Here is a 15,929-nt window from a genome sequence, read left to right on the forward strand (position 1 = left end):
ATTTACATATTTATCAGATTTATAGCCCCCCTGATTCTATCACAATTCTGGGTAGCTTACAGAACACTTATATTTATTCATTAGATTGATACCCCATCCTTCCTCCAGGAATTCAAGGTATTGTACTTTATTCTTTTTTCCTTCAATTTTCTCTCACAACAAAAGTCTTGTGAGATATATCTAGCCCAAAGTCACCCAGTGAGCTTCTGTGGTTGAGGATGGATCGGAACATGGGTCTCTCCAGTCAAAGTCCAACATTTTAACCATCTTACTATGTTAAATGCAATAGATTATGAATCTTGATTTATTTATCCAACTGACTCAACTGGCATGATGGCAAAACCTGAATATGATACAGTGTTATAGAAACTGGTAAAAGTTCATGCTGATAAAGAATCCATAATGTAAACCTGTGCAGGTTTACTTAGAAAAAAATTTAATAAACTGATTTCTAAACACCGTATCAAAGCTTTTTCCCTTTGTGTATGCAGAATCCTACCACTATGAAACTAAATCAGTTCTTCACAAAGAAACACCTCTCTCAACTCTGAACAGGAATAAATAATGCACATACTGGACTATACAGAGCCTTATTCTTTTCTGCGAGGACAAAATCAGGAGTATCCCATGCGTAGCAGCCAATGCCTCTGAGCCATGTTAAATCTTCCTTATATTTAACCTGCAAAAGCAAAATAGTAACAGCAAAGTTAACTTCATGAAATAATGTCAGAAGTTACAAGAAGTGTTGTTTTTGATACACCGTAAACCCTCAGTTTAACAAACCAGTCTCTGTTTAGCAGTCTTCAGATACAACAGGTACATTTTTCATTTGGACACTACCTACATTTAACATTCAAGGTCTGTTGTGTCTGAAGAAGCCCAGGTATCATTTGAATCAATTTACATTATTTCTGTAATTATGTAAACTGAAGCAAATGACATAAATTCAGATGTAATGGTCATTTGGATTTAACATACTCACTGTCCCCCAAGTGATCTTAAATCACATTAAATCACAAGAGCACAAAGACTTGTTTTTTAAGACCATGATTCTAAGAATACTTTTTGAAGCTAAAACCATTACTGTCTATAAAATAAAATAAATTCCATCTTTGGTTTGAGTTATTGAATAGGTACTTCCAGTCCACAAACTCTTATTAAGCTCAGTTGGATTTATCATTGCATTAATGACTGCAGTGAAACAAGATGAAACCGCTAGTAAGTACTGTTTCTCATTCATTAATTCTGAATATGGGCATTCCTGACATAGCAGCCACAACAGAATACTGTAGTGAACATCTGAGATGCTAATTTGTTTCTTTTGCAGTTGCTTTCACTTTTCTTCTCCTGTAATGTCTCCAAAAGAGCTACCCCTAAAGCTCCAGATGGAAAAAAAAAAAAGTTCAGTAGAAATTAGGGTTCCTCTTTGTCCAAATGGAACAGTTTCTGATTCAGCAAAGCACCTCTAGATCCCATACCCATCTTTATATATTTATTTATTTCAATTTAGAGGCCACCCAATTCCAGATGGCTGGCTTACATTAAAAAATGAGAACAATAAAAGAATCAGATCATAAGGGTCTAGAAGACAAACTGAATAACAAAAATACATCATACAGGGGCTCGACCATTACTCTGCCCCAAACATAGGAAAATAGCCAAGTTTTCAATGACTTTCTGAATATCATCAGGGTGGGAAGCCATACATATCTCTGGGGGGATGCTGTTCCAGAGGGCAGATGTTACAATAGAGAAGGCACAATTCTTGGGTCCCAATAGATGATACTGTTTTATTGAAGGGACCTGAAACACACCTACTCTGCCTGATTTCACTAGCCAGACAGAAACAATCAGAGATGGGCTGTCCCTCAAACAGCTGGATCCTATTCCATGAAGGGCTTTATTGTCAGTCCTCCAAAGTTGACCAAACTTGGAAACCAAAGACATGCAAGCTAATACTACTATTATTCTAAGGTTATTGTAACAGAATCTTGCAAGTCTAAATGCGCTTCCCTCCCTTTATCTTCATGAGAACTAGGGAGGGTCATGTCTGAGGTGTTCTTAAATTGCACTTCTGCCCTGGACTCAGATTTCTTTTATCTGAACACTGTATTGGTTGTGGCTCTTCCTCCTGTTCCTCAAGATTATTCCTTCTGTCCATTACATCTATTGGTGATAACCAGCATCTTGAACAGTACCCAGAGGCCAACAGATTATTAGTACACCTTACAAAACACTGGTGTCACATGGGCATAGTGTGGCATGCTCATCCTTGCCCATGCCACTGCATTCTGGACCAGCTGTAGCTTCCAAGTAGTCTTCAAGGGCAGCCCCTTGTAGATCACATTACAGTAGTTCATTTATGAGGTGACTAGGCCATGAGGGACTGTTTGAAGTCCCCCCCCCCCCATTCAGGAACAGCACAACTGGCACACTAGATGAATCTGTGTGAAAGCCCTCTTGGCAACTCTCTGAGCAGGAGCTGTGAGTCCAAGATATCCTCAGATGGAAAGTTCTTGAACTGGAGGGCCCAAATATCTACATTCACTCAAGATTTATAGGGTTATCAATGGACATTCTTGAGTTCACTTTGTAGGTGGTGTTATGATTTCTAAGCTCTCCAACATATCAGCAAAAATAGAAAATCATCCACTTTTGAATTGCATCATAAATTAATCACCCTAGATATCCTCAAGCCTATTGCACTGTAAAGCTTGTCCATGTGCAAGATGCAAGTGGTCAGCATAAACTAATACTCACACTACTAACTGCATCAGTGACTGCACGATGATGGTAGTGTTCTGGGCGGTCTGGGATAGATCTCCAAAATCCTAATTCACTCATGTATTTTTCTTTATACTTCACCTAGAAAAAAGAATTTGCAAGCAATGAATAAATAGTATTAAATTAATGACAAACACAATGCACTAACTATCAGAATTTATGTATGTTTCCTCACAAGAAAGCCCCACTAAATGCAACGGAACTTGCTCCCTAATAAACAGATTTTGAACTGCAACTGGTATGTCATTTTTAGGAGAACATATTGACATAACTGAGCTGCCTTATGTAGGCAACACAGACTAAGGAAAATATGCACTGAATGGAGGTGCCAGGATGTGGCACAAGTCTCTTCTGCTGCTTGAAATTCCTTTCTGCCAGCAAATCAGAAATAGAAGGTGAGGGAGGGGGCAAATGAAGCATTATGTAATACCAAATCCACACCCCAACCATACTGGGGGGATGTCTGCAATGCCATCACAAAATTAAGACAAGGGTAGACAGTGTTGCGTAACTTCCAATAGTCTAAATCTAATGGAAGCTCCAAAAACTCAAGTTCTGAGTTAAGGGAGCTTTTGATGCATTGATGCAGCTTCCCTAATTACAACTGAATTTGCCTGTGGTTGGGTAGGTGGGTGGGATGGGGGACAAGTGGACCCCTTTAAAGATAAGGCCCTGTAAAACAGATGATCTTGGGTTGAATGCACATTGAGAATGTTTTATAGTCAAGCAGAATTGCACATTTAGGAAGCCATATACGTACTTTGCTGACATCATCAGTGACCTTGCGGTGATAGACAATGTCTAAGGCATCCTTCACTGTATGGTATTTACCCTTTGCTCGCTCAAAGGTTTCTTTGTAGCGTAGCTGATTAAAAAAAAACAGAAAGGCATATGTTTCAAATGTATTTCAAATATATTTCTATATCACGAATACAATACTCGTAGTCCTGAACTATGTCTTCAGATGCTGGATGAGCCAGACATTATCTTCACTCGTTTTGTTCAGCTTTTACAAAGTCAAAAATAGGTACAAATCCTAACATAAGCATAATATTGCCAATTACATTCTGACAGCTTAACTTTCAGTGTATTTAATGTAGTTCTCTCTGCAAATGTAAATGTTCCTTCCCTTTCAATTTAATAATACTTTTGTTTATTTTTTGTTTGTTTGTTTAGTATCAATGGATAGATAGATGAATGTTCCACTATAAACCAAATTCTAGGATTCTAAGTAATCCTAGTTTCCTACAAACATTTCAAAGTCATCCCTGTTCATGTAAATATTGCTCCATCTGTTTGAATAATTTTTGTATTAATTTAATATTTGATTATGAAGAGCCACATAATAAGAATTCTGGTCATCTTCCAGTGTTTCTATAGAATATTGATTATCTCCAATTATCTTCCTATAACCTTATCTATAGTATGGAAACTATATATATGTATTATCTTTAAAAAGTCCCTTTTTTGTCATATACTTACATCACTGGCATTCAGGTAAGCCTTCTTAGCTCTGATGAGGATTGGTGTATCCGCGACTGTTACATATTTATCCTTCAGTTTATCATACAGTGCTCTGTATTTTTTCTAAAGGGGACAGAAAAAAGTATGATTAATATTGAGACTTGTGCTCTACATAGGCTACAGTATAAAAGGGGAAAGAGGACCTTGAGCATCCCAGATGAGCCTGGCCTGAAGGCTTACTCTTTACAAGAGCAACATGCTCATCTGTCACCAAGGCACCCCCAGCTGGTTGCAGCCTTTACCTCGCTGGCAAAGTCTTTCACATGCTTAGCAAGTTTTAAGGCAGGGGTCTGGTCTCCAGCATGGTGATGTGGTCTTTCCTTGGTGGCAAGTTCAACGTACAAGTACTGTAGAAGAATAGAAAGTTGTCACAGGTCAGATACGTTTCATGTATATCTAAAAAATAGACTCCTTGACTCTGTCTTCCAGTGAGTTTGGCATACTCGTACCATTAGTCTTTCTACTCTAAATGGCAGTACATAAAGGCACTTTTTAATCAGTGACTTCAGAGATCAAAGCTAGTGCTTTTTGCAGTGAGAAATGTGCTCTACAGCCAAGCAAAAACACCTAAAAAAAAATGATTGGAATATTTCTTACATTAAATATTCATGTATGTAGATATGTACACATATCATTCATTAATTAATTAAACGCATAAGGCCACCCATCTCTATAACTCCTCCAGGGAGCATACAATAAAAACAATAAGAAAACATGAATAGAAACCCCAAAGAAAAAGCACATGTATATATGTACATACCCACATATACAGAGGAAATTGCAGTACATTAAATCAGACCATAAGATCATCGGTTAATCCAGTTTGGGCATTGCCTGGTAGAGTTCTCTATGCCCCCTCATACAAGCTCCGTACAAGAAATACTAGGGATTGCCAAATATGTGGTATAAATGAGCCATGTTCCTTCTTCCAATGTAGTCATAGTATAGTAGTAACAAAAGCTAAAATGCCAAACCACCTGCACCCATATCAACTCAGCTCTGGCTACCAAAATTTAGCACAACCTTTAGCCTTAAGAATTTTTTCAAAAGGTTATCAAATGACGTGAAAGGCAAATGCCTTCCAGCTGGATGTGTGTTACCTTAAGCTGGTGATGCATTAATAAATATACTATTAAAACAGTACAGATATATTGCAATTATAATAACATAATAGACATATTAATACAGCACAGTTCAGAAATGTGAGAAAGGTACAGAAGATGATGGAGGAGGAGGAGGAGGAGGAGGAGGAGGAGGAGGAGGAGGAGGAGGAGGACATGATGATGATGATGATGATGATGACATCATCATCATCATCATCATCATCATCATCATATATTGGGTACAACCTTTTGCAAGAGAAAGAATCTTGCCCTGTAACAATAGATCAGAGCTGGGCTGGAATTAAGGCAAAGAGAATTCTTGGAGGTGGAGAGGACCTGAAGATTCCACTCAACTGACTCAACAATTACAAGCACAGGAAATCATTTGTTACTGTAATTTGCACAATTACAAAGCACATAACAATGGCAGGAGAAGAGCTCTTAATATATCCTTTCCGATGGGCAGAGCAGGTCACAGTTACTTGGCAAAAATTCCAGCAGCACAGATTTACAAAAGAAAAGTTGCCTGCAGCTTCCTGGCCAGTGGGGGGTGGGGGCGGGGTGGGGGCGGGGTGGGGGGGAGGGATGTCATATTACTTGGAAAAACACCCAGTGTTAGGGTTATGTGTGCGTGACAGAGTTTCCATTAAATTACATTGGAGGTTTATGAAAATACTGCTTTCTTTTATTGCCATGATTAAGTCGGTTGGAAAAAATTCTTAAATCTATGCTATGTATGTGAAGAGAGTTATAGTTTCCTAATATTGTTTTTATTATTTTAATTTTTTCCACTTTTTTACTTTCTTACTTTTTTTTCTTTTCTTTAGTTTCTTTTTCTTTCTTTTTCTTTCCTTCCTTTTAAATAATTACAAATAGTGGTGATATCAATGTTGATATTATATTTAGAGTTTTTAGAGATTTCTAGGTATTTCTTAAGTTGGCATAATGAACAGTTCCAAACCTTTAATTCATTAATAATTAATTCAAAATGTATGATACTTGCAAACTTCTTGTTTATTTACTACATTTTGTTCTTTATCCACTCTTTCTTTTTTCTTTTATGCAGCTATTTATCCTGTTCCTTTAAATATTTTAATGAATAAACTATTTAAACATAAGAAGGTAGATTGCACAATGTTTGTCAACCTTACAAACTTGAAAATAATTAGAAAATGTTACACAATACTTCCATACTTGCAGCTGAACAAGTACATACCTGGCTCTGCAGTTTTTGCCCTCTTTTGGCCCTGTTGTAATCTGGTGTATCAAGGATTGATGTGTACTTAGTCTTTTGCTCTCTACCCACAGCTCGGTATACAATCTGGAAAGGGTTACATGAGCACAACACTGTGAGAACAACCCCAAACATATAATCCCAGTCTATCCCATCATTAGGCAAAACAAAGTAACTGCTTAAAGCAGTTGATTTGGGCTAAAAGGTAGGACATTTAACCCATAATTACTAAACGTTTTTCCTGGAATGAAGTGTTGATCAATATCTCTCTCTAGGTTGTCAAAATAGTTTAATTATTTTCCACCTTCATTTTGGGGCAGGAGATGATTGGAAGTTCACAAAATGTCTTGGACTGACCTTGCTTGCACCATTGGCTATGACAGACAGACAGATCCTTTAGCCCAAAGATATTGTGCAGCACAAAACTTCAGATACTTACTTGCAAACAGTATGGGACAGTAGCTGTTTTCCTTTGTCCTTGAACTTGGCCTACAGCAATTAACTCCTAAAGCAAATGATCTAAGATTCCTTGATATTTGCAGGTGTGTATCAGTTATAACCAATTTTGGTTATAATTTGGTCAAAACTGTATTGATTGACTGATTGATTGATTGATTGATTGATATGAGTAAATCATAACTTCCCAATAATGTCAATCAAAGCCTATTATGGAAAAGGAGGGGAGGGGTGAGGAGATGATGGCTTGATTGTCCATGCCATCTGTTTGTCACGGAGCATGAGCTTGCTCTTCTAGAAGATCCTTGGTTATTTTGCCCTGGTGAGCCCATGGTTTTGTTTTCCTTGCAGTTGCCCAAATCACAGATCCCTGATACTACCAACTGCTAATCTGATGGGTTTGTTTCTGCTCTTGTTCTCATTCCCCTGCTCTTCTGTTCTCCCTGCTATGAAAAGTAATCAGTGTTGTTGGCACTCCTTCCCAACCTGAACTATATTCTGTATGAAATTTGCTATGCTGAAAGCCAGACTACAAGCTACAAGATCCCTTTGGTTACATATATCCTATCTACCCAAAAAAAGTTGCAGGGTTTTCTTCACTGTGCAAAGTAACCAAGTGGTCCTACCACCCACTCTATCTCACATTTGAACAGGTGTCAATATAATCATGTCGCTTGGCTGCATTTATTATTGGCAGTTGTCTGCCACCTGGAATGTCCAACTTTCTGCCAATTTCGTATAGTGCAACTACTGTATGTAAGGAAGGGACGGGGGCTTTTCTATTGAATTTAAAGGGCTTTTCATTGTGGGAAAATTAACAACACTGAACTTACTTCACTAAGATGGGTTTTTAGCTCCTGGATTTTTCTGTACCCCGGAGTGTCCAGAACCAAAGAGTATTTGTCTCGTATCTTCTTTGCAGCATCAGTGTACACATAATGAGACTGGAAAGAAAAGTACTTTTATTTAAAACACAAGTTAATTAGCCCCACAAAATTAAGTAATAAAGTGAAGACTAACAAAGAAAGCTAATATAGGAAGATTCTCTAACTTCAGTGGAATGTCAGGCTGAGCATTAGCGTAATATGGATTCATGTTGTCTTATGTTTTAAACATATTCATACTATGTTTTTTTTGTGTGAGCCACTTATTGTGGAGATTAAAGTGGCATATAAGCTTGATTAATTAATTGATCTTATATTGATCTTATATGCCACTTTAAAAATATTAAACCTTGCCTTGTAGTGTTTCTTATCTTTTTAACTGAGGAGCAAAAAATAAATACATCTAGCATTCATGGTTATAGGTGGGAAAAGGCATACCCAGAGCTTGCGTAAATGCCGTGCACGGACCATATCAGGAGTATCATACAGGAAGCAGCCCAGACCTCTTAGCCACTCTAGATCACTTTTGTATTTAATCTGTCAAATAAAAACATGCATTGAATATAGCTCTTCCATATTAGAGTATACATTTCACATGAATCAATAATCTGGACTGGTCTAGAATGTTGGGAAATCACACAGCCATTCTATTGGAACATTAAAATCCTAAGTATTAGAATCCCAAAGCATTATTCTAACGCACGGATAGGAAAACTAGTTTTCCACGTGGTGTTTGATTTCATTCCGAGCAACCCCAGCCAGCGTAGCCAAGACTGATGGGTACAGTAGTCCAAAATCTCAAAGTCCACAGATTTCCATAGGAGTACCCCAAAGCAGCTGCAATTGATATAACCAACAAAGCCTGTTCCATATGTTCTGTTTACTGGCTATAATACATTTTGATAAAATCTTTTTAGGGAGAGACACCAATAATACCCCCCCAAAAAAATTTTTTGACATTATCACAAGCCCCAATATTTGTTGCAACCCATCTATATGTACCCACAGCAACTTATTCTGAACTTTTAAAACAACTCTTGCTTACATCACTTGTAATTTCTCCAACGTAACGGTTGTGTACAGTCTGTGGAGTAAAAGGTAAGGAAATCAAGTGTCCTTGCATCCTGAAGAAATCAGTCTTGTAGATAAGCTAAAATAAAGAAAGAAGAATAAGATTTTTCCCCTCCCAGCAAATCACCCACAACAAAAACTGGGTATCTAATATAAATAAAATATGCCTACATCACTGAAAGCTTCTTGGTTTATTTTCACTTGGCGAATATGTGGCGTGTCAGGTGTCATATGAATCTTATCTTTATTTTTGTGATATGTCTCCCGATACAGTCTCTGTAACAAAAGGGAAAGGATTAAATAAAAATCTAAAACTAAATAATCCTGATCTATTTTGCAGTGTTCCTTAAAAAATTAAGTCATTTTAATAGACAGAACTAATCCATGAATGCTAAATAATAAACACATGAGTTGCTTTATAGCAAGCAATAGTTTGAGAGAAAGCAGTTCGCTATTCCTACTTTGCACCTTCTTTACTGTATCAATTAAAATACACACTTCAAAACCATTAATATTTCCAATACACAAATTTATCTGCTCCTTAAAATGGGGTCATAAACATTGTTCATAAGCACATCGTTATTTTAAGTTACATAAGATTCCAACAGTGATCTGGCCATTTCAGGTGTAATTTATTATGTTCTTTAACTTTTTAAAAAAAAATTCACACACACACCCCATTTTATGGCTCAGATTCCATTTCTGCTATGCATGTAGATTATCAAGCAGTTCACTTGTCTTTTAATTTCACCAGTTTGCCTTTCTATGAAATGAATAGCTTGTGACTGGTCATGCCCTCCCTGCAGCCAGCTTATGAATGGACACTCTCCCCATGGTGCCCCTTTCCCCCCAAAATCTATAACATGTTCCCAACCATTCAAATGTACCCAAAACATTTACTATCTCAATTAATAGGTTAATGTTGATGGAAAAGAACAGAGAAATATCAATTAACCTTCTTACTACTTTGCAGCCATACAGTTTTATGCACAAATATAGTTCCCAATAGCAAATGTTTATAATTATGAGCATTTTAGGTTTACTGTATTGATTAAAATACACACTTCAAAACCTTTAACATTTCCAATACACAAATTTATCTGCTCCTTAAAACGGGGTCATAAACATTGTTCATAAGCATATCATTATTTTAAGTTATGTAAGATTCCAAAAGTGATCACAAATAGTTTTATAAAATCAAGTACTGTGTCATAGAAATGCCAATTTTCATGAAATGTACTAATTACCTCATTAAGGATTTTATTGACTTTCCTTGTATGTACAAATGGAACAGCTTTGGGCCCAAAATTGTAACCGGTGCCCTTGATGTGTTCATAAATTTCTTTATATTTTATCTGAAAAACAAATGCATACATGGACTTCAGATTCAGATGTCTTTAATAAATAAAAGCAGTTAATAAATAAAATCAGACAGAACCCAAAAACCAAATGAATCATGTATTATATATAATTAAAACAATATTACATGTGAACATACAGTTGACTTTAAAAGACCTTATATTGCAGTTAGGCAGCCATGTTTTTCTATCTCAATACCTCCCTTTTTCCATTTGACCATTTTAATGAAACCGCTAATTTTATTATTTTTGTTATTATTTGTTCCTCACTCAATTGAAAGAAGAAGTCAATAAAGAAAGATACTTGGAATTACATTTTGGAAATATATGTAGGTATGAAGCAGAAAGAAAATTATATTAGAGATTTTTGAAATAATTATGACTTTTTTCATGTCTTTTGCAGTAAGGTAAAGCTTTTCATCTTACCCTAAATATGACTTAGGATAAAGTCATACAAATTTTATAGTGATACAGTGGGTTTGACATAGAAGTGCCCACATATATAGAAGGATTTTTCCAACATAACGAGAGTCTTCTATATCTAAAAAAACATCTGATATTTGTTGCATATGTTTTTGCATGCTATCTCATGTGATTTTACAAGTACTATTTCTATATTCTTAAGCATGAATGACAAAAGGATTGCATTACAGAAGTATTTCGGGTGCTACCAGTATGTGTCTTGTTTAATATTACTCTTATTTTTCTCTTTTTGTCTCTCTCTGTCTGCAATTAAAAATTAATAAAATAATTACTTACATCACTGCCAATATATTGGGCATGTTTAGCAAGCTTGAAACCAGGAGTATCTGGTGGGAGTTTGTATCCAGTGGGAAGAGCATGCAAGCCAGCATTCCGGTAGAGAGGCTGACATAAATTAACAAACAAACAAACAAGAAAATATATTAAAACCCTTTAAGACAAGTGTTGGGAAACTTCAAGCTTGTAGAATCAACTCTGGATATACTCTACCACTGTACAAACAGAAGTCTACTCATACATCTGACCAGTCATCCCAGGCTCTGCCCACACTCATTTTTTTCACTACTTCTTCACTAGCCCTTGAGTTTGGTAAATTGAAAATATACATCAAGAAATGCAATCCTAGCCACTTTTAAACTGCAGTACTCAATGGTAATAACACTTCAACAAGGCAGTGGTGATCTCCTTTTCATAGGATATGTTTGAGCAGAGGCAAGGCAATCTGTTAGGGACACAATTGAATTTAGATTTTTCCACTAAGAAAGGGTTGGATTAGAAGGCCAAACTCACTCTATGATTCTACAGTATGCTAAGTAAGTTTAAGGTTATGGTCAGAAAAGGCAAGTGTGCTAAACTCTGCACCTTGCTGGCCTTGGCTGGTCTCCAAAAACCTTAGGAATAGATCTGGTTAGTACTAGGATGGGAGAACCCCAGAAAATCCCAGGTCTGTAGGTTAGAATAGGAACAGCCTTCTGGGAGAAGGCAGTAGCAAACCCCTTCTGTATTACTGCCAAGAGAACAAAATGGACATTTCTATGGATTATCACCAAGAGTCAAAAAAGCACACTTTCTATTCTAATAGCGATCTCAGTTCCTTAAAAAAGGTAGCCAAAATCACACCACTTACAAAGAAACGTATCAGCATGCTTGAAAGTCCTTCACAGTTCGCAATAGTATAAAAAGCTTTTGGAAAAAAGAGAAGACCCCAAATGTCCTAAACAGCTGGGTGAAGGTATGGGTCACTATAACACTGCCTGTCTTGAAGATCTCCTGCTTGTTCTTTTCTATTTGATATTGTATTATTTGTATATTATTATTGTTGTTGGTCGCATAGCCAGATGTTTAGACTGGATTTGGCATTTTTATCCATCTATCGAGTTGTTGTTGTTGTTGTGGTTGTGGTTGTTGGTTGTGGTTATTATTATTATGGCTGCTGCTGCTCTTTTGCAGCTTAATGGCCCCAATCCCACCAAATCCCTTCACTCCCTCTTTTAGTGTTTTTTTCATTCTCATCCAGAGGCAAAGTCCAAGCACTTACTTCACTCTGTATTTTGTAAGCCCGATTTGCCCGCTCCAGATCCACTGTCTTCTCCGTTGGCGTATATTTCCCTTTGATATTATGCACGTAGTTATGGCGGTAAACAGCCTAAGCAATTGACAGAATAGAATAAGCTGTGTTGAATATTAGCAAAAACGTCCTCATCTTCTTAGTTTTTAAACCCTGGTTAGATATCAATCAGGTGCAGAGAGAGCAAAAGTAGATTTTCAAAGGAAAATCCTAATGTTGGAGGGGGGATCTGGAAAAAGAATCCTAACCTTCATTCTTCAGAGGAAGTACCTGACTTGGAGCTCTAGATGGTGCAGAAGTATAGGGAATTAGGAAATAGCGTGACAAAAGGCTGGTGAGGAGGAAATACCTTTATTGTGCTATATTTGTGTTAAAAAAAATTATAAGTGGAACCGCTACATGCAGTTATGGTGACTGCATAAGTGCTGATCACACAGCCTTACATTGCTTGGAAAGTCAACATGTATGGACTTTTCAAGTACTTGCTGAAGAATAAAGGAAAAAGAATCAGTCTTATTGATTTATTTATAAAATTTCTACCCTGCCGCAATCAAAAAGGCTTTCAGCGGCGTACACAGAACATAGTAGAACAAATTAAAACATCCATGGTAACTACCCCAGTGCTTCATAAATAACACCAACAAAAGCAGTAACCAACCGAAAACACAGAAGTAAAAACAAGGACCCTTTCATCTTATGACATAGATAGCTATTCAATCAGGGCCAAATGAACTGGAAGCAAAATGCTCCTGTGCATCTAATGTGAAACTTTAAAAAAGACAAAAATAAAATATTTTTTTTTAAAAGGGGAATCAAAGCAAGAATAGGAAAAAAAACTTTCTGCTGCTATAGCTTCTTTTCTGAAGCTATGACTTGCATTGGGAGGAATTCAATTCCCACTCAATCTCTGCAGTATTTGTGAACATGCTATATTTAGTTGATAAAATCGCAAGGAAATGAAACTAGATCATTCTGGAAACCAGTTTCTGGTTCTGAGTCTGAATTGGGAAGTTGACCCTTTTCTGAACTATTTCCTACTGCATGTTTGAATGGTTTCTTTCAGAAATGCTGCTGATTGGCTGGTGGAAGTAGTACTAGTAAACCATGCTAAGCATGGTAATGAAAGCACTAATGAAAATCCAAGCCATTTTCATTAAAGGAAAGGGGAAGAAGCTGATGTGAACAGGAATTCAGATACTCACTTCACTCAGATTCTTGCCACTGATGACATTTTGAACATAGAGAGGTGTGTCTGTGACGACAGAATATTTGCTCTTCATTTTCTCTGCCTCAGCCTTGTATTTGAGCTATGAGAGGGAAAGAATACATAGATATCTTCTTCCTTTCTTGTCACTATATTTTTCAGAAGTAATATCTATATAGCAGTTTTTGTGAAAGTAATACTCTTATCTGGCTTGGAGCCTCTTTTCCAATGAAGAAGAAAGGATGAAGTGGAAATATTTTGCAAGCTTTCGCAAGACTAAGATCATCTTAGATAGGATGGCTGCTGCCTCATGCACTAGCCTCCCTCCAGTTACTTAGAAAGATGTTTTTGCATTTTAAAATGTTTCTATTTTAAAAGAAGTTTGAAGCCACCAGCAGTTGTCAGCCATACTTACAAGATTACGAAGATCATAGGCGTGTTTAGCACGGAGAATTTCAGGAGTGTCCCAAACAAAGCAGCCAATGCCTTTGAGCCAGTTGAGATCATCTCGGTATACAAACTGAGATATTCAATTAAAAGAGAAACCAAGAGAAACAGTGAGGATTTCATTCCATGCAACCTCAAGAATGCTTTATCTATCAACTAAAGCTAACTTCCCAGTTTGGGTTCAGGTCCATTTCATGTTAAATGATCTATTAATTCAATTCCAGGCTGGGAAGAAATAACCCCTGACAAGACTAATTTGAATGTTAATTTCATGTCTTTCCAGTACTCATGGTTATCAGGTATTGTCTGAAAAGTCTTGGAAGACAAACAGATTATAGTTCAGTTGGGTCTTCTTTCTATCAGCCTCTGCCATCTGAAGAAAATACAATTACTAGAAGCAGGAAGCCAAAAAAAGTGGCTGGTTAGTTCAAATCAGCCTTTTCAACTCAACTCCATCCAGAGACACTGCTTCTCTTGAATCTCTGGTTCTCTGATGGTGGTCAGTTCCACCGACAAGAGGAGACATGGCTGGTAAGGTTCTACATTTTGTAATTTTATTCCCCTTTGGCTTTTTCTTTTTGCTTTACCAACTTCTTTCCTTCCCAAAGTACACCTCATTTTCTGCTTGTATGCTCTAGAAGTCTTTTTGCTGCATTTTCATTTACCTCTTTGATTCCCTCTTGACCACCATTTTTAAAATTTTGTTCTGAGAGTAATACTTATAAGGTTCTTTGACGTATCATTCATTCATTCAAAAATGCCCAACAGCAGCTGGTGTTTGGTTTTCCTGCTGATGGATGACTCCGATAGAAGGAGAAAGGATGGCCAGGAACCCACCAATCCCTGCCCTCAAGGCAAGGTGTGTTACCTTCTGTGAAGGTGGCAACACAAATAGTTTTATTGCTGAGATGGCGTAAAAGGTAGGCATGGGGATGCTGTGAGAAAGAGCCTATAATTGTGTTTTAAGAGTATGGATATTATATTAGTAACATTGGAGTAAATTATTCATTTTATGGAAATTTTGTATTAATAAGCATTTGCTATAAAATAAGATCCTAAAATGTTCCATTGCAAACCAGAAAAGGATGTTGGTTGTATTTTTTGTGGTTTGTGTAGTTTGTCCAGATATACATGATTTCCTGTTCTTTTTATTCTTTTGATTTTTGTAATATGTAAGTGACCCAGAGTTGTTCTGGGATCAGGTGGCCTTTAACAAAATAAAAAATAAAGTAAAGCAAAAATGTCCCTTTATATAAAACATTATCTTGTCCCTGTGAAGGTATGTGCTGTACAATTCCTATACCACTTCCAAACAAAAACTGACAATAAGTAGTCGATTTTTGATGCCTATATTGATAGATATCCTTGGTTATCCTTTTATAATCTAAACCATCAGTACTGTATGTTCAGTTTGTATTCGAATTAATTTCTATTAAAATGAATTTAGTACAGCTTGCAATGTATAAGATGAAGTATGTCCCACCATTCATATTGTTTTCTGCCTTGTGCAACTTTCATTTAATACTTTTCTAAGAAGAAGTTATGATATAATTGACTTACATCACTAAGTTGATTATTTACTTTTCGGGCAAGAATATTGGCATGAGGATCTGGGATACTGGCCCATTCATGGAGATGAACACGATAATCAATTTCACTGATTTTCTTCTGACTGTTCTTAGCTGACACAATGCCCACCATGTCTGGTGCAATATGGATTTTGGCCTTGTTCTTTTCATAGACTTCTCTGTATAAGCGCTAGGAAGTTCAGACAGAAATATTAGTCAACACTGCATTAACAACAAGCTTCACAC

The 15,929-nt window shown here is 36.7% G+C and overlaps 1 protein-coding gene across 4 annotated transcripts in view; it reads right to left on the bottom strand.

The window, feature by feature from the left end:
* Positions 1–15,929, bottom strand: part of NEB (nebulin) — a 211,260-nt gene that overhangs the window by 54,300 nt on the left and 141,031 nt on the right. For all 4 annotated transcript variants that reach the window (XM_088146548.1, XM_088146545.1, XM_088146546.1 and 1 more), the window contains 16 exons: positions 15,676–15,873; positions 14,084–14,188; positions 13,667–13,771; positions 12,435–12,542; positions 11,174–11,281; positions 10,304–10,411; positions 9,228–9,332; positions 9,031–9,135; positions 8,424–8,522; positions 7,935–8,045; positions 6,628–6,732; positions 4,551–4,655; positions 4,267–4,371; positions 3,545–3,649; positions 2,761–2,865; positions 575–679 (listed from right to left, as the gene is read on the bottom strand). In XM_088146548.1, coding sequence (XP_088002674.1) covers positions 575–679; positions 2,761–2,865; positions 3,545–3,649; positions 4,267–4,371; positions 4,551–4,655; positions 6,628–6,732; positions 7,935–8,045; positions 8,424–8,522; positions 9,031–9,135; positions 9,228–9,332; positions 10,304–10,411; positions 11,174–11,281; positions 12,435–12,542; positions 13,667–13,771; positions 14,084–14,188; positions 15,676–15,873 — 1,782 coding nt within the window. The remainder of the gene's footprint in view (positions 1–574; positions 680–2,760; positions 2,866–3,544; positions 3,650–4,266; positions 4,372–4,550; positions 4,656–6,627; positions 6,733–7,934; positions 8,046–8,423; positions 8,523–9,030; positions 9,136–9,227; positions 9,333–10,303; positions 10,412–11,173; positions 11,282–12,434; positions 12,543–13,666; positions 13,772–14,083; positions 14,189–15,675; positions 15,874–15,929) is intronic.

The sequence above is a fragment of the Python bivittatus genome, unplaced genomic scaffold, assembly GCF_059951505.1.
Source record: "Python bivittatus isolate LINGU-HERP-01145 unplaced genomic scaffold, Pbiv_v1 ctg000480_np1212, whole genome shotgun sequence".
Classification (NCBI taxonomy): Eukaryota; Metazoa; Chordata; class Lepidosauria; order Squamata; family Pythonidae; genus Python; species Python bivittatus.